Source organism: Pseudophryne corroboree, chromosome 2, assembly GCF_028390025.1.
Source record: "Pseudophryne corroboree isolate aPseCor3 chromosome 2, aPseCor3.hap2, whole genome shotgun sequence".
Classification (NCBI taxonomy): domain Eukaryota; kingdom Metazoa; phylum Chordata; class Amphibia; order Anura; family Myobatrachidae; genus Pseudophryne; species Pseudophryne corroboree.
Genome location: NC_086445.1, coordinates 51,615,693 through 51,639,661, shown reverse-complemented (window position 1 = coordinate 51,639,661; position 23,969 = coordinate 51,615,693). Strand labels below are relative to the sequence as shown.

Below are 23,969 nucleotides of genomic sequence, written 5' to 3'. Positions count from 1 at the left end.
GACGGGAGATGCAGATTCCAAGAGGCACATGGAAGTTTTGCCTTATAAAGGGGAGGAATTATTTGGGGATGGTCTCTCCGACCTAGTTTCCACAGCAACGTCTGGGAAGTCAGCATTTTTACCCCATGTTCCCTCACAGCCTAAGAAGGCGCCATTTTATCAGGTTCAGTCCTTTCGGACCCAGAAAAGCAAGCGTGGAAAAGGAGGGTCTTTTCTGTCTAGAGGCAGAGGTAGGGGAAAAAGGCTGCAACAGACAGCAGGTTCCCAGGAACAAAAGTCCTCCCCCGCTTCCTCTTCCAAGTCCGCCGCATGACGGTGGGGCTCCACAGGTGGAGCCAGGTACGGTGGGGGCCCGCCTCAGAAATTTCAGCGATCAGTGGGCTCGCTCACAGGTGGATCCCTGGATCCTTCAAGTAGTATCTCAGGGATACATGCTGGAATTCGAGGCGGCTCCACCCCACCGGTTCCTAAAATCTGCCTTGCCGATTGCTCCCTCAGACAGGGAGGCGGTGCTAGCGGCAATTCACAAGCTGTATTCCCAGCAGGTGATAATCAAGGTACCCCTACTTCAACAAGGCCGGGGTTACTATTCCACACTATTTGTGGTACCGAAGCCGGACGGTTCGGTGAGACCCATTTTAAATTTGAAATCCTTGAACATGTACATAAAAAAATTCAAGTTCAAGATTGAATCGCTCAGGGCGGTTATTGCAAGCCTGGACGAGGGGGATTACATGGTTTCCCTGGACATCAAGGATGCTTACCTGCATGTCCCCATTACCATCCTCACCAGGAGTACCTCAGATTTGTGGTACAGGATTGCCATTACCAATTCCAGACGCTGCCGTTTGGACTCTCCACGGCACCAAGGGTATTTACTAAGGTTATGGCGGAAATGATGATACTCCTTCGAAGAAAGGGAGTTTTAATTATCCCGTACTTGGACGATCTCCTAATAAAGGCACGGTCCAAAGAACAGTTGTTGGTGGGAGTAGCACTCTCTCAGGAAGTGCTGAACCAGCACGGCTGGATTCTGAATATCCCAAAGTCACAGCTGGTCCCGACGACACGTCTACTGTTCCTGGGGATGATTCTGGACACAGTCCAGAAAAAAGTGTTTCTCCCGGAGGAGAAAGCCAGGGAGTTGTCTTCTCTAGTCAGAGACCTCCTGAAACCAAAACAGGTCTCGGTGCATCACTGCACGCGGGTCTTGGGAAAGATGGTAGCTTCTTACGAAGCAATTCCATTCGGCAGGTTCCATGCCAGAATCTTTCAGTGGGACCTGTTGGACAAGTGGTCCGGATCGCATCTTCAGATGCATCGCTTGATAACCCTGTCTGCAAGAACCAGGGTGTCTCTTCTGTGGTGGCTGCAGAGTGCTCATCTTCTGGAGGGTCGCAGATTCGGCATTCAGGACTGGGTCCTGGTGACCACGGATGCCAGCCTGCGAGGCTGGGGGGCAGTCACAAAGGGAAGAAACTTCCAAGGACTATGGACAAGTCAGGAGACTTCCCTTCACATAAATATTCTGGAACTAAGGGCCATCTACAATGCCCTAAGTCAAGCAAAATCCCTGCTCCTACACCAGCCGGTGCTGATCCAGTCAGACAACATCACGGCAGTCGCCCATGTGAATCTACAGGGCGGCACAAGAAGCAGGATGGCAATGACAGAAGCCACAAGAATTCTCCGATGGGCGGAAAATCATGTACTAGCACTGTCAGCAGTGTTCATTCCGGGAGTGGACAACTGGGAAGCAGACTTCCTCAGCAGACACGACCTCCACCCGGGAGAGTGGGGACTTCATCCAGAAGTCTTCCAAATGATTGTACATCAGTGGGGTCGTCCACAGGTGGACATGATGGCGTCCCGCCTAAACAAAAAACTAGAGAGGTATTGCGCCAGGTCAAGAGACCCTCAAGCGATAGCTGTGGACGCTCTGGTGACACCGTGGGTGTACCAGTCAGTTTATGTGTTCCCTCCACTGCCTCTCATACCAAAGGTATTGAGAATAATAAGAAAGCGAGGAGTAAACACAATTCTCGTGGTTCCGGATTGGCCAAGAAGAACATGGTACCCGGAACTTCAAGAGATGATCTCAGAGGACCCGTGGCCTCTGCCGCTAAGACAAGACCTGCTACAGCAGGGGCCCTGTCTGTTCCAAGACTTACCGCAGCTGCGTTTGACGGCATGGCGGTTGAACGCCGGATCCTGAAAGAAAAGGGCATTCCGGAGGAAGTCATTCCTACGCTTATTAAAGCCAGGAAAGAGGTTACAGCAAATCATTATCACCGCATATGGCGGAAATATGTTGCATGGTGTGAGGCCGAAAAGGCCCCAACTGAGGAATTTCAACTAGGTCGATTTCTGCATTTCCTGCAAGCAGGAGTGAATATGGGCCTAAAACTGGGTTCCATTAAGGTACAGATCTCGGCTCTATCGATTTTCTTTCAGAAAGAACTAGCTTCAGTACCTGAAGTTCAGACATTTTGTAAAGGGAGTGCTGCATATTCAGCCCCCATATGTGCCTCCTGTGGCACCTTGGGATCTCAACGTGGTGTTGAGTTTCTTAAAATCACATTGGTTTGAACCACTAAAAACCGTGGATCTGAAATATCTCACGTGGAAGGTGGTCATGTTATTGGCCTTGGCTTCTGCCAGGCGAGTATCAGAATTGGCGGCTTTGTCTTATAAAAGCCCTTATCTGATTTTCCATATGGATAGGGCAGAATTGAGGACTCGTCCCCAGTTTCTCCCTAAGGTGGTGTCAGCGTTTCATTTGAACCAGCCTATTGTGGTGCCTGCGGCCACTAGGGACTTGGAGGACTCCAAGTTGTTAGACGTGGTCAGGGCCCTGAAAATATATGTTTCCAGGACGGCTGGAGTCAGAAAATCTGACTCGCTGTTTATCCTATATGCACCCAACAAGCTGGGTGCTCCTGCTTCTAAGCAGACTATTGCTCGTTGGATTTGTAGTACAATTCAACTTGCACATTCTGTGGCAGGCCTGCCACAGCCAAAATCTGTCAATGCCCATTCCACAAGGAAGGTGGGCTCATCTTGGGCGGCTGCCCGAGGGGTCTCGGCTTTACAACTTTGCCGAGCTGCTACTTGGTCAGGGGCAAACACGTTTGCAAAATTCTATAAATTTGATACCCTGGCTGAGGAGGACCTGGAGTTCTCTCATTCGGTGTTGCAGAGTCATCCGCACTCTCCCGCCCGTTTGGGAGCTTTGGTATAATCCCCATGGTCCTTACGGAGTTCCCAGCATCCACTAGGACGTCAGAGAAAATAAGAATTTACTCACCGGTAATTCTATTTCTCGTAGTCCGTAGTGGATGCTGGGCGCCCATCCCAAGTGCGGTTTATCTGCAATACTTGTACATAGTTATTGTTAACTAAATCGGGTTATTGTTGAGCCATCTGTTGAGAGGCTCAGTTGTTTCATACTGTTAACTGGGTTTCATATCACGAGTTGTACGGTGTGGCTGGTATGAGTCTTACCCGGGATTCAAAATCCTTCCTTATTGTGTACGCTCGTCCGGGCACAGTATCCTAACTGAGGCTTGGAGGAGGGTCATAGTGGGAGGAGCCAGTGCACACCAGGTAGTCTGAAATCTTTCTAGAGTGCCCAGCCTCCTTCGGAGCCCGCTATTCCCCATGGTCCTTACGGAGTTCCCAGCATCCACTACGGACTACGAGAAATAGAATTACCAGTGAGTAAATTCTTATTATATATATATATATATATATATATATATATATATATATATATATATATATATATATATATATATATATATATATATGCTCCAAGGTCCGGCACTCCGATGATCCGTGGATAAACTTCAGCATTCAGCCTGTGCATGCATGTGTGTGTGTGTGTGTGTGTGTGTGTATATATATATATATATATATATATATATATATATATATATATATATATATACCATAAGTACACTGGCAGCAATAATTACAAGTCAGACACACAGTATATATCTCAACTGTACACGCACACCCCTTCCTTCATGCTTCACTTACCACTGAGGTCAGCAGCAGGAGCAGCACAGCGGAAAGCTTAGCACAGTAGTTCACTTCACTGACGGGAGAACAGGAGCCGGCTGGGTGCCTAACTCAATGAAGCCCTGCCCCCTTGCAGTGTGTCCTGGTCTGTAAAAAGGGGGCGGAGCCAAATGCAGGGAGGGGAGGGGCTTAAATAGCGGGGCTGAGCTGGCGGCTTCATGAAAAACAAAGAAGCCTGTGGTGAAGGGGATGGGCGGGGTGTGAGGGAGGGTTGAGAAGTCCAGCGTCCTGCGGCTGCTGCCTGCATTATCTAAATGGAAGGATGTCTTGATGTTTCCCCGACAAGAGACATCCTTCTGTGTTTTTGTTAAGTGGATCAGTGCCGCCCTCCAGTGGCTGCCGCTCTAGGCAGCTGCCTAAAGCTGCCTAGTGGTAGCGCCGGCCCTGGTTTTAGTGATATCCAGGCTACAGCACAGGTGACGTAATTAGTACCTCAGTTATTTTGATTTAACCATCTGTGCTGCAGCCTGGATATCACTAAAACCTGCACTGTTGGTGTGCCTTGAGGACTGTGGTTGGGAATGCCTGACATAGGGGTATATTCAATAAGTGTCGGGTCCTTTCCGACAATGACCTATTCAATATGCTCCCAAATCCAACTGTCGGATTTGGCCACTGCTGCTGCTCTCCTCCCCGCTGGTCGGGCGTCCACATCGGTGCCGTGCACCGGCGTCCGGTGCAGCAGCACGGCTCTTCCTCACCGGGCCCGAAGCAGTTACCCTTCATCAGGTAGCGGGGGGACCCCCCCAGATGACGCCTATCCCCCCGTACGCTGACAGCGGGGGAGAAAGACCTGACGGCGGCGGGTGGGGAACTGACTGCGGAGGCGAGGGGACGCCCTGCTCAATCCGACTTTTTTTTAAAGTCGGATTAAGATTGTCGGAAAGGGGGCCAAAGCCTGTCGGGTTTGGCCGCGTTTCCGACAAAAGCACGCGGATCGGCGCCTGTTCCGCCAATCCACGTGTTTTCCGACAAGTCTGGAATTCTCGACTTGTCGGGAAAAAAAAGTACCCTCTTTGAATAGGTCGGAACCCCTTCCGACAGAAATCTGTCGGAAGCTGCCGTCTTTCCGACAGCTATTGAATACGGCCCATAGACCTGTTTCACAGTATTAATATAATAAGCAGGATTCTTTAAAAAAAAAAAAAATTAAAACAGTGATGCAGATCCTCTCCAAAAAAACTGGTTTAAACCCCCAAAAATGGTTTGCACTTTAAAAAAGTTTTTTTTTTTGTGTGTTTTTTATTTTAATTTTAATAAAACAGTCCCCCCCCCCCCCCCCCATACTGCGGATAAGTGATGTTGGTGCTGGGAGTAATCTCCATGGATATTCTGTGCTCTTCTAAATAATAACCTTTTGTACAGGGGTTTTCCACTTCAATCCATGGTAACCAAGCTGTCCTGTTAGTTGGGGAGGAAAGGTGTTGGCTATTGTAAATATCCGTTAAGCCAGATTCCCATGTTCTTATTCAAGGCAGCAATGATTCTTCATCAGACTATCAGTAGGTGTCTGCAACATGATGCCCATAATATGCTGCATAGTGTGATACGCTTTTGGATGGTATACTTCATACAATTTCCCTTCCCGGGCAGCACAGGTGAGGCCTGGATAACTCCATTATATTAGCAGTTGGTTTTTGTTTGTTTGTAGTTTATGCCATACATAGTGCATGAAGAACTATATAAATATGCACCCCCCCCCCTGATTTGTGGCCCACACCCTGGGGATAGGGTCTCTTATTCATGTGTCATACAGCAATCCGTCCAGAAGACTTAAAAAATTAACAGCTCGGTGTTCCAGACTGAAGAGAGCAGAGTGCGATTGTATGTCAGCCAATCATGTGACGCAGTGTGTAGCTCACGTCCAATCGCATACCATCCTTTCCAGCCCAAAATATCCGTATGTTTCAGTTTTGTAAAACATTTTCCTAATAGCTGTAATATGCGAGATATAATTACGCAGGGTTGTCTGAACACTTTAATGGAGAACGTCATTGTGTAATCTAACCTTCCTATGGACTCGGTCAAACTGAAAATACTTCCCCTCTTACCCTTTACTTAGACCCCTTCTCCAGCTATGCTTTGTCAAGGATGTTATGTGCACATGTCTTCATCTATCTGTCAGGAGCATTATTCCGTACAGGTGCATTAATAATTATGCACCTATCATCCTAATGTAATCTCTGATCTATTAATGTCTGATAAGGCCCTTAAACTGTGAAACATTTGTGAGAGATATTGATGAACAGGTTTATATACAACGGCTGGTGTTTGGGCCTTTTTACATAAATATAAGATTTTCTTGGATTCTCAAGTGATCAATTTGCCTCTCGCCCTTTTCTGTACACAGCACCTGTCAGACACCGGTCACGGAGTCAGGAATAAGTGCTTGCAGCTTCTCGGCTGCCTTGGGGCCATAGACAAAAGCGCCGCAAGCGAGACAGAAAGTCCAGTGACCAAGGACGTGCAGAAGATTATTGGTGACTATTTCAATGATCAGGATCCGCGAGTCCGGACGGCTGCTATAAAAGCCATGGTAGGTGCTTTTCACATGTTGTACGTATTCACCCCTCATCTGCATTACAAAGTCAAAACGTGTATTTACTAAAGATCAGTATTTAAAAGCCACGATTATCATTTAGATTGAATACGGCAATTGCTATTCATGCAAATTCAGACTTCTTTTATGTGTATTATTATTGCCCTTTTAATTCCAGGCGACGTGAGTCGGCGGCTTTGAAAAAATGATCTTTAGTACGTGAACCCTAATGTGTTTTTCAAACTGTTTTGGTTGTGTAGCTGTTGATGAACTTACCGCTTGTCTCTCAGTACCTTTCCCTACATCTCACTCCTACCCCACTTATAGATATGTGTAATGTTACAGTGATGCTGTCTGTTCAGTTACAGCTCCACGAGAGAGGCCTGAAGTTACAGCAAGCAATGTACAGCCAGGTATTGTCACCAGCCATATGTGTGTTGTGTCCCAGTGTGAGATGTATCATTGCTGTATCAGATCTAATGATGAGCTCAGGAAGGGATGCGTGCAGTATAGAAAGTGACGCGGTGTCGCGTTCTGATATAAATACTTCCTGTATGTATGTCTGTGTTCCTATGGCTGCACACAATGGGGGTCATTCCGAGTTGTTAGCTCGCTAGCAGTTTTTAGCAGCCATGCAAACGCTATGCCGCCTCCCACTGGGAGTGTATTTTAGCTTAGCAGAAGTGCGAACGAAAGGATCGCAGAGCGGCGGCATAATTATTTTGTGCAGTTTCAGAGTAGCTCCAGACCTACTCAGCGCTTACGATGACTTCAGACTGTTCAGTTCCTGTTTTGACGTAACAAACACGCCCTGCGTTCGCCCAGCCACGCCTGCTTTTTCCTGGCACGCCTGCGTTTTTTCGAACACTCCCTGAAAACGATCAGTTGACACCCTGAAACGCCCACTTCATGTCAATCACTCTGCGGCCAGCAGTGCGACTGAAAAGCTTCGCTAGACCTTGTGTGAAACTACATCGTTCGTTGTAATATTACTTCGCGCGTGCGCATTGCGCCGCATATGCACGCGCAGAAGTGACGTTTTTTTTGCCTCATCGCTGCACAGCGAACGAAAGCAGCTAGTGATCAACTCGGAATGACCACCAATGTACATAGAGACTTACAACATGGAGAATGTAAAAGTACTTGGAAATAAATTTGCTCAGCGACGCTTTTCAAAGCTGCCGTGTCTTTGGCGGTTCTGCCCTCTGTATTTAAAGCAGTAATACCTGTAATAGTAAGTACAAAACCTGGCATGTTCTGCATTTTTAATAATATTGCCACTTTAGATCCAGCGGCTGAAACAGTATAAGACACACATTAGCTTTGAGAAGCGTTGCTTAGTAAACTTACTCCTTGGTATCCACATTTGCATTAAAATGAAAAGTGGTAGGATTGAGTTCTAGTTTGTATCCCCTTCATCCACTGGGGAACACGAGCATTACGCCTGGGTATAGGAAGGGGAATATGGAATGTAGAAGAGGTTTGTATCCCCTTCATCCACTGGGGAACACTGGAGCATTACGCTGGGGTATAGGAAGGGGAATATGGAATGTAGCAGAAGTTTATGATTACTGAAAAGAAAATAAGATGACAAACAATTGTTTGTGGTCACACAATAACAGCAGCTGGTATTGAGTAATCACTTTAAAATGCCCTCTGTAAGTGCCAGAATGTGACTATTTAACCCATAATTTGGGGTGACAAGTGCACAGTATCATGTTAATGAGATGATTTGGAGATAGTTGTTCACGGTTCATCCTCGTCCACTGACAAGTGTGGTCAGCGGATGATTTTGATCAGTAACTTATGATTGTTGCAGATCAAAATAGAAGGATATAAGCTTAAAAAACAGATAATAGTGCAGCGCTGTTTAGGATACCAGTCACTCTGCTGAAATCCAAAGTACTGTAGCACGTCTTAGCCGTGAGTGTGTTGTCGCACTGTCCTGTCTCCTTATTGATGAGAATACTATGTTGTGACTTCCCATGTGCAGGCCTGTAAGCTTCTGTCCGATGATTATGAACAAGTACGCAGCGTCGCTGTGGAGCTGATCTGGGTTTTAAGTCAACTGTACAGGGAAAGGTAATTTGTATTCAGAGAAATGTATGTTGATTATTGGAAGTGTGAGCCTGCTGAGTAAACTCTAGTACCCAAGCATTTTGCTTTATAATGACGCTATGTTTTCTCTAGCTAGGGATATTGGGGGAAACTAGTACGATGGGGTATAGACGGGGTCCAAAGGAGCCAGTGCACTTTAAATTTCTTCAATTGGGTGTGCTGGCTCCTCCCCTCTATGCCCCCCCAGTTTAGAAAAAGGGGGGGGGGGGGGGTGCAGTCACCGGTCTCTTGAGGTGCAGAGCCGCTTCCCCGCTGCAGGACCACCATCCTGAGGGGCTGTTGTTCACCGGGGCACTGCGCCTTGGCTGTCACAGCCCCAGCATGCCGCACACCCCTAACGCTGCCTGAAGGTGACATCTGTGGTGAGCACAACCCAGCTAGGGGGTGTCCCCTGGTCCAAAGTGCGGCTGACCACGGGCATGGCGTACGGAACCCTCCCGAGGGGGGGTTCCCCTAAGATCCCCCTGAGATCCCCCGTGTAGACTGTCACAAAAGGGCTTGACTAGCACCTGTGATGTTTTAAGCTTAAAAGGAGACTTTTGCCAGTATACTCCACAGTATATATGTTAAGGGCACTACACACTATGAGATCCACCGCCAAGCTGCCCGACGGCGGATACGGCCGACAGACGACCCGGCAGCAGGGGGCAGTGACTGGGGAAGTGAAGTTTCTTACCTGGCTCCATAGCAGTGCAGGCAAATATGGACAAGATCGTCCATATTGGCCTGCATGCACAAGCAGCGGGGCACCAATGATAAACGAGCGCGGGGCCGCGCATCGTTCATCGCTGGTGCCTCCACACTGAAAGATATGAACGGTATCCCGTTCATTAATGAACGAGATTGTTCATATCTTTCAGTATTATCGCCCAGTGTGTAGGGCCTATAACTCCGGCGCCACAGGAGAGGGCAGAGCTACCTCAGAGCGGGACCTGAGGCGTTTTGGCGCCTTCCTCTGCTTACTGCAGCACAGACAGCACACACAGCGCTTCCTGATCCTTAGACTTGCTGAAAATGTGGCATGAGGGTGTAGCAAAGGGATACAGCCGTTTGTGTACGCTATCCTGATCCTATCTAGGACAATAATTGTTAGTGTTTATTGTGTAATAGGTAGCTGACAGTCTCACTGGGGCTGTGCAGCCCAGGGTGTGTTGGTGTTCTCTCTACCTCTGTGTCTCCTCTCACGTACAGTAGGGCAGGCTTGCATTATAACTGTCTGTGTGTATGTTATTGTACAAACAGCCGGATATTAGCATACATGAGGAAGAAAAACTATTGCAGCAAATCAAAAAGGCTGCGGGATTGTGGGACATCCTTGTGATTGGGGATTTGAATTACCCAGATATAAACTGGAGTAACGATTCATGTGCTAAAGCGAGGGGCAGCAGGTTCTTAAATATGTTTAGGGATCACTACTTGTCTCAATTAGTCGAGGACCCAACTAGGGGTAAAACGACTCTGGATCTAGTAATTACTAATAATGTGGACATTATATCAAACACTAAAGTTAGAGACTTTGGGCAACAGTGATCACTATATGATCACATTCGACATCCGTTTCAGGAAACATAGCTACAGGGGTTCCACCAAAACTTTGAACTTTAGGAAGGCTAATTTCAGTATGCTTAGATGTGCACTTAACGACATAGAGTGGGAGGTTCTGTTTAATAACAAGAACACTTCGGAAATGTGGGATGTTTTAAAAGGGTTGCTGGATAGCAATATTCATAACTTTATTCCCATGGGCAGTAAACGCAGGCGTATTAAACTCAAACCGATGTGGCTTAACAAAAAGGTTAAGGCAGAAATGGATAAATAAAAAACCGGGCTTTCAAAGCATTTAAATCTAATGGAAAGGAGGATTCTTTCAAGTATTACAAGGAGTGTAATAAGAAATGCAAAAAAGCAATAAGAGCAGCTAAAATGGGAAATTAAAAGCAAATCGCTATAGAGAGTAAAACCAATCCTAAAAAGTTTTTTAAATACATAAACGGTAAAAGGTTAAAAAAGGAGAATATAGGTCCATTAAAAGATGAATTAGGAGAATTGATAAATTATGCCGAAATAAAAGCAGAAATACTGAACAAATTCTTTTCATCAGTATTCACCAGTGAAGAACTGATGGTGGGAGTAGAGCATAACAATTGTGACAGTAATGATTCATGGTTAGATACTTGTTTAAGCGAAGTAGTCCGGAAGAGACTAAGCAAAATTAAGATTAATAAATCACCTGGTCCTGATGGATTTCACCCGAGGGTTCTTATGGAGCTTAGTTCACAACTAGCACGCCCCCTATACTTTATTTTCAATAGTTCAATTAGATCAGGCATGGTACCGAAGGATTGGCGTATAGCTGAGGTAGTGCCATTATTTAAAAAGGGATCCAAAAATCTTCCGGGAAACTACAGACCAGTTAGTTTAACATCTATAGTGGGGAAAATATTGGAAGGAATTCTAAGGGACGGCATACATAAGTATCTACAGTCCGCTAGGATTATTAGCAAGAACCAGCATGGATTTGTGAGGGACAGGTCATGTCAGACTGACTTAATTAGCTTCTACGAGGAAGTGAGCAATAATCTTCATCAAGGAAAAGCAGTGGATGTGGTCTTCCTAGATTTTGCAAAAGCCTTCGATACAGTTCCTCACAGGAGACTGATGATCAAATTAAAGGAGCTTGGCCTAGGAAAAACTGTTTACACATGGATAAGCAGCAGGTTGGATAGCAGGGTACAGCGAGTAGTGGTCAACGGGAAGTCCTCAACCTGGTCCCCAGTAGTCAGCGGAATACCACAAGGGTCCATACTCGGACCACTACTGTTCAACATATTTATCAATGACCTAGAAATAGGTCTGGAAAGCACAGTGTCAATCTTTGCAGATGATACTAAACTGTTTAAGGTAATTAAATTCAGAATTGGACGTGGAGTCCTTGCAGAATGATCTATCTAAACTTGAACTCTGGGCGTCTAAATGGAAAATGAGGTTCAATACAGACAAATGCAAGGTTATGCATTTTGGGACTAAAAACAAACTTGCATCCTACATATTAAATGGGGAACGCCTGGGGGAAACAGAGTTGGAAAAAGATTTGGGGGTATTCATTGATAATAGGCTTAATAACCGTACACAATGTCAAAATGCAGTAAAGAAGGCAAGTAAGGTGCTAGCGTGCATAAAAAGGGGAATTGAGACAAGGGACTCGGATGTAATCATGCCGCTGTATAAGGCATCAGTACGTCCGCACCTGGAATATTGTGTTCAGTTTTGGGCACCATTGTATAAAAAAGACATCAGTGAACTCGAAAGTGTTCAAAGGCGAGCTACTAAATTGATTAAAGGCCTAGAAGGACTGGACTATAAAGAAAGACTTATTAGACTGAATATACATACACTAGAAAAGAGGCGCCTAAGAGAAGATATTACTGATATCTTCAAATATGTAAAGTGACATCACAAAGAGTTATCAGAGGAATTATTTATTAAAAGAACACAGTTTAGGACACGTGGGCACTCGCTGCGACTGGAGGAGAGAAAGTTCCGAACGCAACGGAGGAAAGGGTTCTTCACTGTTAGGGCAATCCGGATGTTGAATTTCCTGCCAGGGAAGGTGGTAATGGCGGACTCTGTAATTGGATTTAAAAAAGGAATGGATAAATTTCTGAATGAAAAAGCTATCCAAGGTTATAATACTTTAAAATATCAACGTGGTTAATCTGGTGGTAACGAGTTATAGTAGCTAACTAGTCATAAAACATTATTCAGCAAGTATGTAGAATCAGCACAACTTAAAACAGGTTGAACACGATGGGCAATTTGCCTCTATTCAACCTCAAATACCTGTACTATGTTACTATGTATGTTACTGTGATATGGGTAAACACAAGCTGTGCAATGTACGTCACATTAGATTCTCTCCATTATCTAATGATTCTGTTTCCTGTGAACAATGCAGTCAATCTTCACAAATCAGTGAAGGGGGGGCTGGGGGAGGGGGGTCCAGAGCCCCACTGGTTAGAGTCTCTTAAGACTATGATGTCAGCTGTGTCATCCCAGCTTAATGCTAATGTGCAGAAGACTCCGCTACTGCAACAAGCTGTTGCAGATTTAGCTGCTAGGGCAGATGCACAGCCCCCCCTCTCTCATGCAGGTCCTCAGAAGCTTGGTTTACCTGCTATTCTATCTGATACAGATGATGATGGGGATGACCCGAACCCTGTTAGTGGGGATCCTGATGCTGCTCAGGGTATTGAACCCCTCATTTTGGCTATAAGGGATGTTACAGCTCCCTCTAGAGGACGCTGCGTCACAGCAGTCGTTTTTCTTTGTACAAAACAAACCCAATGTCACTTTCCCTGACTCTACAGAGTTAGATGACTTATTCAAACAGGCCTGGAAAAATCCAGACAAAAAATTCTAAGTGTCCATAAAGTTTTTGCGCACTTTCCCATTTGCTCCTGAAGGTAGAAAATTTTGGGAGGAACCCCCTGGGGTGGATGTATCGGCATCTCGCCGGTCTGAAAAAGCAGTGCTACCCGCCCCGGGCTCCTTTACCATGAAGGATCCAGGGGATAGGAAGATTGAAACTACCCTAAAATCTATATACACAGCAGCCGGTATATCAGAAAGACCAGTCATTTCGGGTTGCTGGATGACCAATGCTATTTGGGGGATATGCCCTTAGTTACTATGGTAACCCACCTGAAGCACATTCAAGACACTACCCGTGTCCTCTGTGATTCGCTCAAGGAGATGGGGAACAGTAATGCTTGGACTTCTGCCATGGCAGTGTCGGCGCGCAGGGATTTGCGGTTTAGTCAGTGGATTGCGGGCGCAGAATCCAAACGTAGTGTGGAATCCCTCCCCTTTTCGGCGGAATGGCTTTTTGGGGTCGAATTGGATACCTGGATTTCCAAAGATATGGCTGGGAAATCCACGTTTCTCCCCTTTGGGGCCCCGCCGGTGAGACGCTCCTATCTGGGGCCATCTGTCCAGTCCTTTCGGTCATACAGATTTCGATCTAAGGCCAGAGGTGCCTCCAATGCAGCCAGAGGCACCAGAGGTAAGTCCAGAAAACCCGCAAGCACCAGTTCTCAGGAACAGTCCACCGGTTCTGCTTCTACTAAGGCCTCAGCATGACTGTGCCCCCCCCCCCCCCCCCAACCTCAAGGGGATCTCGAGGTTGTAGCTTGACTGCGCCACTTTAGCCGCATCTGGGAGACCTCCTGCCAGGATGCCTGTGTCAGAGATCTGGTCTCTCAGGGCTACAGGCTGGAGTTCAACAGTATTCCCCCCTCAACGATTTCTCAAATCAAGCTTACCAGCTTTGGAGGATATGCAAGTTACGTTACAACAGGCAATCCGAAAGTTGGTTCAGTCCCGCGTCATTGTTCCAGTACCACTACTGCAATGCGGCACAGGGTTTTACTAAAACCTGTTTGTGGTGCCGAAACCGGACGGTTCGGTCAGACCCATTTTGAATATCGAATCCTTGAATCCTTACTTGAAGGTGTTCAAGTTCAAGATGGGAGTCCCTACAAGCAGTGATTGCGGGCCTGGAAGAACAGGAATTTATGGTCTCCTTGGATATCAAGGATGCCTATCTCCATATTGCAATTTGGCCGCCTCATCAGGCGTACCTGCGGTTTGCCCACCTGTACAATCACTTCCAATTCCAGGCACTACCCTACGGCCTGTTCACAGCCCCGAGGGTATTCACAAAGGTGATGGCGGAGATGAAGTTCCAACTTCGGGTCCAGGGGGTCAATGTGGTCCCTTATCTGGACGATCTTCTGATAAAAGCACGATCCAGGGAACTTTTGTTCCTCCATATCGACTGTACCATCCTTCTTCTTTCGGACCATGGGTGGATCCTCAACTTGCAGAAGTCCCACCTGGAGCCAACTCCGGCTCCTGTTCTTGGGGATGTTGCCTGGATACTGTGGCCCAGAAAGTGTTTCTACCAGAGGACAAGGCGAAAACACTTCAGGAGATGGTCTGCATGGTGCTCCGGCCTACTCGAGTGTCCATCTATCTTTGCATAAGATTGCTGGGAAAAATGGTTGCCTCATACGATGCGATCCAGTACGGGAGGTTCCATGCCAGACAATTTCAGTTGGATCTCCTGAGCAAGTGGTCCAGTTCGCATCTCCAGATGCACCAGATGATTCAGTTGTCACCTCAGGCCAGGATTTCCCTCCTGTGGTGGCTACAGTCCTCCAATCTGCTGGAGGGCCGGAGTTTCGGGATTCAGGATTGGACCCTCCTCACGACAGATGCAAGTCGATGGGGAGCTGTCACCCAAGGGGCGCAGTTCCAGGGCAGGTGGTCAGCCCACGAGGCCCTCCTTCCGATCAACATTCTGGAACTTCAGGCAATCTACAATGCTCTGCTTCAGGCCTCTCCTCTGCTCATGGATCACGCGATCCAGGTACAGTTGGACAATGCCACGGCAGTGGCGTATATCAATTGTCAAGGAGGAACAAAAAGCAGAGCCTGCATGCGAGAGGTGTCAAAGATACTCCTCTGGGCAGAAAGAAATGCAAGAGCAATGTCGGCAATCTTCATTCCGGGTGTGGACAACTGGGAGGCGGACTTCCTGAGTCGTCACGATCTCCATCCGGGGGAGTGGGGGCTCCACCATTTGGTGTTCCAGCAGATCATCGACCGGTGGGGTTGCCCACAAATAGACATGATGGCTTCTCGTCTCAACAAGAAACTTCCCTGGTATTGCTCACGGACCTGGGACCCTCAGGCGAGGGCAGTGGACGCACTGGCGTCTCCTAGGCCGTCCCGGCTGGTCTACCTGTTTCCTCCGATTCCATTGCTCCCAAGGGTGCTAAAGCGAATCAGGAATCAATGTGTCCAGAAAATTCTGATTGCCCCGGATTGGCCTCGGTACGTGGATTTCTTTTTCATCCACTAGGGGTCACTGGAGTACTCTTGGGATATGGACGGCTTCCGTAGGAAACAGGGCACTGAATATTTAAATTTAGAACACTCCACCCCTCCATATCCCAGAGTACCTCAGTGTTTTTTCTGTGCTCGACGTAGCAACAGGTTCTGTGGCTTGGTCCACAATTCTTTTGAAGATTCAAGATGGAATCTCTGCGCTCAGTGATTGAGGGTTTAGAGCCAAAGGAATTCATGATTGCGCTAGATCTTAAGGATGCGTACTTACACATTCCGATTTGGCAGCCTCATCAGAGATTCTTGCGGTTTGCAATACGCCAGAACCATTACCAGTTTCAGGCTCTACCGTTTGGCCTTTCGTCAGCGCCTCGGGTATTCACCAAAGTGATGTCTGTGATGATAGCTCATCTCAGATCCCTGGGAGTGACAATAGTTCCGTATTTAGACGATCTGCTCATCAAAGCCCCGTCTCAACAGATGCTTCTCCAACATGCGCTGCTAACGTACAATGTACTGGTTCACCACGGTTGGATTGTCAACTTCAAGAAATCGCATCTCATTCCGTCTCAACGCCTTCAATTCCTAGGTATGATTCTCGATACGGTAAATCAAAGAATTTACCTACCACAACAGAAAGTACATATTATTCGCCATCTGGTACAATTAGTGCTCAAGCCACGTACAGTCTCGGTACATTTGTGCATTCGCCTCTTAGGCACAATGGTGGCGGCTTTCGAAGCGCTTCAGTTCGGAAGATTTCACTCACGTCTATTTCAACTGGATGTGCTCGCATCTGCAGACTCACCACAGGGTGAGGTTGTCGCCACGGGCAAGGGTATCTCTACTCTGGTGGCTCAAAGTACACAATCTAACCGTAGGGAAACGGTTGGGCGCCTGGAATTGGATAATTCTAACGACTGACGCAAGTCTCAGAGGTTGGGGAGCTGTAGTTCAAAATTGTCAGCTCCAGGGTCTCTGGGCGGATCACGAAAGATTGCTGTCTATAAATGTCCTGGAACTCCGGGCAATTTACAATGCGCTACAGTTCGGAAGATTCCACTCACGTCCATTTCAACTGGATGTGCTCGCACAGTGGTCGGGCTCGCATCTGCAGATTCACCACAGGGTGAGGTTGTCGGCAAGGGTGTCTCTACTCTGGTGGCTCAAGGTACACAATTTAACCGCAGCGAAACTGTTCGGCGGCTGGAATTGGATAATTCTAACGACGGACGCGAGTCTCAGAGGTTGGGGAGCTGTAGTTCAAAATTGTCAGCTCCAAGGTCTCTGGGCGGATCACGAAAGATTGCTGTTTATAAATGTCCTGGAACTCCGCGCAATTTACAATGCACTACGACAAGCAGTACACATGCTTCGCTCTCAGACTGTCCAAGTGCAGTCAGACAACGCAACGGCAGTCGCATACATCAACAAACAAGGAGGAACGAGAAGCCGCATGGCAATGCGGGAAGTAGCTCGAATCCTCAATTCGGCAGAATACCACCAGGTGATATTGTCGGCAGTGTTCATTCCTGGAGTGGACAACTGGGAGGCAGATTATCTCAGCCGTCGGGATTTTCATCCAGGAGAATGGGCATTAAATACAGAAGTGTTTTACATGTTGGTTCAGCGGTGGGGTTACCCTCAGGTGGACCTAATTGCGTCTCGCCACAATCGCCAAACGCTTCAGTATGTGTCCAGAACGAGAGATCCAAAGGCAGTGGCGGTGGACGCTCTCACAATCGCTTGGCCGTACAGCCTAGTGTATCTGTTTCCACCGTTTCCGCTGCTCCCTCTGGTGCTAAAACGGATCAAAAGAGAGTCTGTCACAGTCATACTAGTGGCGCCTCATTGGCCTCTGAGAGCTTGGTTCTCAGATCTCCACGGTCTACTCGAGACGATCCTTGGCCGCTTCCACTACGTCCGGACTTGTTACAACAGGGTCCGTTCCTTTACCCCGATTTAGCGCGGCTGCGTTTGACGGGGTGGCTGTTGAGACCGCCCTCTTAAGAAGAGAGGGCATTCCAGAATCGGTTATACCAACCATGTTACGAGCTAGGAAGCCAGTTACGGCAGCTCATTATTACAGAATTTGGTGTGCCTATATAGGTTGGTGTGAAACTCGGAAGTTTCCGACATCATCTTTCAAGTTATCCCGTCTTTTGTTATTTCTACAAACGGGGTTAGATGGAGGACTGCGTTTATCTACACTAAAGGTGCAGGTATCTGCGTTGTCAATTTACTTTCAAAGAAGATTGGCTCTATTGCCGTCTATACACACCTTTCTGCAAGGTGTCCTCAGAGTACAGCCTCCATTCATTCCACCTACAGCGCCATGGGACTTGAATCTGGTTTTAGATTTCTTACAGTCTTCATATTTTGAACCCTTACAGCAAGTGGATATAAAGTTTCTCACTTGGAAAACCATTTTTCTTCAAGCCTTAGCTTCGGCAAGGCATGTTTCAGATTTGGGTGCCTTGTCATGCAAGCCACCGTATTTGGTGTTTCATGATGACACAGCAGAACTTCGGACGAATCCCGCTTTCTTACCAAAGGTAGTGTCATCTTTTCACATCAATCAACCAATAGTAGTTCCTGTGTTAACAGCACATTCTGGAACTCTGGATGTGGTACGCGCTTTACGCGTTTATGTATCCCGAACGTCTACAGTTCGTAAGATGGATACGTTGTTTGTTCTCTATAATGCTGCCAAGATCGGTTGGCCAGCGTCTAAGCAGACCTTATCAAGATGGATAAAACTGACCATACGTCAGGCTTACCTTCATGCTAGGTTACAGCCGCCTACATCAGTAACAGCTCATTCCATACGTTCTGTGGGAACTTCATGGGCAGCTGGTCGTGGAGCTTCCACGATGCAGCTTTGCCGTGCAGCTACATGGTCTTCCGTGCACACGTTTGTGCGCTCTTATAAGTTTGATACGTTTGCGGCATCAGCATCTAGCTTTGGCCGCCTAGTGTTACAGGTGCCAAACAGCGCTCCCGCCCACAGGGGAAGCTTTGGTACGTCCCAAGAGTACTCCAGTGACCCCTAGTGGATGAAAAAGAAAATAGGATTTTGGTACTTACCAGGTAAATCCTTTTCTTTGAATCCATAGGGGGCACTGGACGCCCACCCAGAGCAGTTTTACTTGGTTTGTGGTAAGTTCAGGGGATCTTATGGTAACACACTCTCTCACCGACTGGTTCAAATTATCAAGTGGTGGATATGGTGTCAACTGTTTAGTTGTCAGTAACGTTATGTGTCAACTTCATTGTTGTCCGTTATGTTATATTTAATACTCCATCGTCAACCTCTCTATAGCTCCTGTTCGGCTCAGTAAAAAACACTGAGGTAATCTGGGATATGGAGGGGTGGAGTGTTCTAAATTTAAATATTCAGTGCCCTGTTTCCTACGGAAGCCGTCCATATCCCAAGAGTACTCTATGGATTCAAAGAAAAGGATTTACCTGGTAAGTACCAAAATCCTATTTTTCTGGACATGTCTGTCGAAGACCCTTGGTCTCTACCACTAAAAAGCGATCTTCAACAAGGACCATTCCCGTTCGTGTACCTGGACTTATGGGGACTTCGTTTGACAGCATGTAGGTTGAGCAGAACATCCTAGCTCACAAGAGCCTTTCCAAGAGGGTTATTGCTACCATGGTTCAGACCAGGAAACCTGTGACATCAAAACACTATCATCCTATCTGGAGGAGATAGGTCTCTTGGTGCGAGGAACGCATGTATCCACCTGCTGAGTTTCACTTGGGACGTTTCCTGCAGGCTGGTGTGGATGAGGGTTTATATCTGGGTTCCATTTAAGGTCCAGATTTCAGCGCTCTCAATTTTCTTTTAGAAGAAATTGGCAGTGTTGCCTGAAGTTCAGAGCTTCTTGCAAGGGGTACTCCACATACACCCACCTTTTGTGCCGCCTACAGCACCCTGGGATTTGGATGTAATGTTGGATTTTCTACAGTCCTCCTGGTTTGAACCTCTGATGACGGTAGAAGACAAGTACCTCACGTGGAAGACAGTGATGTTACTGGCCCTGGCTTCTGCTCGACGTGTTTCAGAATTGGGGGCCTTATCGTGTAAAAGTCCCTACTTGGTCTTTTACTAGGAGTGAGCGGAGCTCCGGACTAGACAGCAGTTACTGTCGAAGGTGGTCTCCGTGTTTCATCTGAATCAACCTATTGTGGTTCCGTCCAGTTTTGACGCTTCTGCTCCTCTGGAGGCATTGGATGCTGTGCGTGCCTTGAAGATCTAGGTCAAGCGTACAGCTCGGGTCAGAAAGACGGATTCCTTGTTTGTGCTCTATGATGCGCAGAAAAAGGGTTGCGCTGCTTCAAAGCAGTCCATTGCTCGTTGGATTTGGCTTACTATCCAACAGGCCTATGTGTCGGCAGCCTTACCTGTTCTTAAGTCTCTAAAGGCCCACTCTACAAGATCAGTGGGCTCTTCCTGGGCAGCTGCCCGTTGAGTCTCGGCCTTGCAACTATGCCAGGCTGCTACCTGGTCGGGAAAGTACACTTTTGTGAAGTTCTACAAATTTGATACCCTGGCCAAAGAGGATACCCAGTCTGGGCAGGCGGTGCTGCAGCAGTCTCCACACGTTCCCACCCATTCTGGAAGCTTTGGGACGTCCCCATCGTACTAGTTTTCCCCAATATCCCTTTTGGATGCTAGAGAAAATAGGATTTTAATACCTACCGGTAAATCCTTTTCTCGTAGTCCATAAGGGATATTGGGCGCCCGCCTCTGTGCGGTGACTTTTCTGCAGGTTCTTGTTGTATAGTTACCGGTTCAGCTGTTGCTGTTGTTGTATGTTAGTGGTGTGCTGGTGTGTAAATCTCACCACCTTTTCTGTTATCATGTTCCTTCTCTCATATATGTCCTTTCTCCTTCTGGCACGTTTTTACCTATAACTGCCTGTGGGAGGGGGCATAGAGGGGAGGAGCCAGCACACCCAGTTGACGAAATTTAAAGTGCACTGGCTCCTTTTGGACCCCATCTATATCCCATCGTACCAAGTCTCCCCAATATCCCTTATACAATGTTTCTTCAGTAGGGGAGCATTGCTCATACTGCTAGTTGTTTTGTCTTTGTTAGATGCTTTTCCTAGTTGCTCATTTTTTTCTGTATCTCTTTCCAGTATTGTTCCTATTCCATCCTCCAATGAGGAAATCCGCCTGGTGGATGATGCTTTCGGGAAAGTCTGCCACATGGTCAGCGATGGATCATGGGTGGTCAGGGTTCAGGCCTGCAAACTTTTGGTGAGCTGTCAGCTAATGATGTTTCAGACTAAATGCTTCTTTGAACATTCATGTCAATTCTCTTAACCATCAACAAGATATAGTTTTAACATCTCCGACTCCTCAAATTCACTGTAATCACTGTCTAGCCAAACTAACACTGTCTTGGCTTTCCTAGACCATAGTAAGTAAGTAATTGACAGGTTGACAGTGTTCATTGCGCTGCCTGTCCCTGTCTCACCCCCTCCTATACTGTGTGAAGTGCACTGCATGGTCCCTGTTCTCCTATACGCTGCTATACTGTGCGAAATGCGCTGCATGGTCCCTGTTCTCATATACGCTGCTATACTGTGCGAAATGCGCTGCATGGTCCCTGTTCTCCTATACGCTGCTATACTGTGCGAAATGCGCTGCATGGTCCCTGTTCTCCTATACGCTGCTATACTGTGCGAAATGCACTGCATGGTCCATGTTCTCCTATACACTACTATACTGTGCGAAATGCGCTGCATGGTCCCTGGTCTCCTATACACTGTTATACTGTGCGAAATGCTCTGCGTGGTCCATGTTCTCCTATACACTACTAAGGGTGTTACTCAGCCCCCACTTTCCTCTTATACTGAGCTAAGCCCACTGTACCCCTTCCTATACTGTGCTGTGCTCTCTGTCCGGCCAGTGCTCTTCTACACTAAGCGATGCGTGTTGCCCAGCCATTGTACTATATGGATCTAAACAAGCTCCCCTGCCCTCTATCTACTCCTATATTGAAGGTAGTGTGCTCTCTTGCCATTGCTCTCTCCCTATACTGAGCTAAGCCTGCTGCCCGGCCATTGCTCTTCTCCCTGTACTGAGCTAAGCCTGCTGCCCGGCCATTGCTCTTCTCCCTGTACTGAGCAAAGTGTGCTTCCCTGACCATTTCTCTCCTCCCACACTGAGCTAAGCGTGCTGCCCTGGCCATTGCTCTTCTCCCACACTGAGCTAAGCCTGCTGCCCGGCCATTGCTCTTCTCCCTGTACTGAGCAAAGTGTGCTTCCCCGACCATTTCTCTCCTCCCACACTGAGCTAAGCGTGCTGCCCTGGCCATTTGCTCTTCTCCCACACTGAGCTAAGCGTGCTGCCCTGGCCATTGCTCTTCTCCCACACTGAGCTAAGCGTGCTGCCCTGGCCATTGCTCTTCTCCCACACTGAGCTAAGCGTGCTGCCCTGGCCATTGCTCTTCTCCCACACTGAGCTAAGCATGCTGCCCTGGCCATTGCTCTTCTCCCACACTGAGCTAAGCCTGCTGCCTGGCCATTGCTCTCCTCCCACACTGAGCTAAGCATGCTGCCCTGGCCATTGCTCTTCTCCCTGTACTGAGCCAAGTGTGCTTCCCTGGCCATTGCTCTCCTCCCACACTGAGCTAAGCGTGCTGCCCAGGCCATTGCTCTCCTCCCACACTGACTTAAGCGTGCTGCCCTGGCCATTGCTCTCCTCCCACACTGAGCTAAGCCTGCTGCCTGGCCATTGCTCTTCTCCCTGTACTGAGCCAAGTGTGCTTCCCTGGCCATTGCTCTCCTCCCACACTGAGCTAAGCGTGCTGCCCGGCCATTGCTCTTCTCCCACACTGAGCTAAGCATGCTGCCCGGCCATTGCTCTTCTCCCTGTACTGAGCCAAGTGTGCTTCCCCGGCCATTGGTGTCCTCCCACACTGAGCTAAGCGTGCTGCCCTGGCCATTGCTCCCTACACACTGAGCTAAGCGTGCTGCCCCGGCCATTGCTCTTCTCCCACACTGACCTAAGCATGCTGCCCAGCCATTGCTTTTCTCATATGTCCTAGAGGATGCTGGGGATACCATAAGAACCATGGGGTATAGACAGGATCCGCAGGAGACATGGGCACTTTAAGACTTTAAAAGGGTGTGAACTGGCTCCTCCCTCTATGCCCCTCCTCCAGACTCCAGTTTTAGACTTGTGCCCAGGCAGACTGGATGCACTCTGAGGAGCTCTACTGAGTTTCTCTGAAAAGACTTTATGTTAGGTTTTTTATTTTCAGGGAGATCTGCTGGCAACAGTCTCCCTGCTTCGTGGGACTTAGGGGAGAGAAGTTAGACCTACTTCCAGTGAGTTAAAGGCTCTGCTTCTTGGCTACAGGACATCATTAGCTCCTGAGGGTTTGATCACTAGGGACGCCTAGGGGCTCATTCCCAGAACTGGCCGTCACCCCCCTTGCAGAGCCAGAAGTCAGAAGACTTCAGTGACGGCTCTAGAGGTACCGCACAGCGTCCGCACTGCGCGCCATGCTCCCACACTCAGCGGCACTACAGGGTGCAGAAGAGTGCAGGACGGGGGGGGTGCGCCCTGGGCAGCATATACACCTCTAAAAAAAGTGACTGGCAAGAGGGGACAAGGTGCCAAGCCACTGTCCTAACCCCCGCCAGTATAAAGATTTTGAAAAATAGCGGGGTTGAAGCGCGCCATTATGGGGGCAGGGCTTAGTCCTCACAGCTCACATCAGCGCCATTTTCTCTTCACAGAAGCTGCAGAGACGCTGGTCCTTCCTCACACTGCTGTACAAAGTAACAGGGTGCAAAACGGGCGGGAGGGGGGGGGCACAGTGATTTTTGGTGCAATATAAGTTATTATAAAAGCGCTGCAGGTCTGGGACATTCTGTAACTGGTTCAGAACCGGGTTTAAGCGCTGGGTTGTGAGCTGGCAAACTTCCTCTGTGTCTCTCTGACAGGCTTTACTGTGGGTCTGTCCCCTATATGCCCAGTGTGTTTGTTGGTGTTTTGTGCACGTGTGTCGGCATGTCTGAGGCTGAGTGCTCTTCCCAGGAGGAGACTGTATTAGGCACACAAACGGCTGTGGGGGTGACCCTGTCGGCACCACCGACTCCTGATTGGGTAAATGTGTTGAATGCTTTAAATGCTAATGTGGCTCTAATTACCAAGAGATTAGATAAATCTGAATCTCAGAACCAGGCATGGAGGAAATCTGTGGAGGATGTGTTATTACAAGTTCAGACTCCCTCGGGGTCACAAAAACGTTCGTTTGCCCAGATTATAGTGATGTCAGATTAGATCCAAA

General features: G+C 47.8%; 1 protein-coding gene across 2 annotated transcripts in view; it reads left to right on the top strand.

Annotated features, from left to right (window-relative positions):
• The window catches only part of INTS4 (integrator complex subunit 4), an 83,115-nt gene that overhangs the window by 9,591 nt on the left and 49,555 nt on the right, over nt 1-23,969 (top strand). For both annotated transcript variants that reach the window (XM_063951296.1, XM_063951295.1), the window contains exons 5-8: nt 6,434-6,619; nt 6,985-7,035; nt 8,616-8,704; nt 20,803-20,923. In XM_063951296.1, coding sequence (XP_063807366.1) covers nt 6,434-6,619; nt 6,985-7,035; nt 8,616-8,704; nt 20,803-20,923 — 447 coding nt within the window. The remainder of the gene's footprint in view (nt 1-6,433; nt 6,620-6,984; nt 7,036-8,615; nt 8,705-20,802; nt 20,924-23,969) is intronic.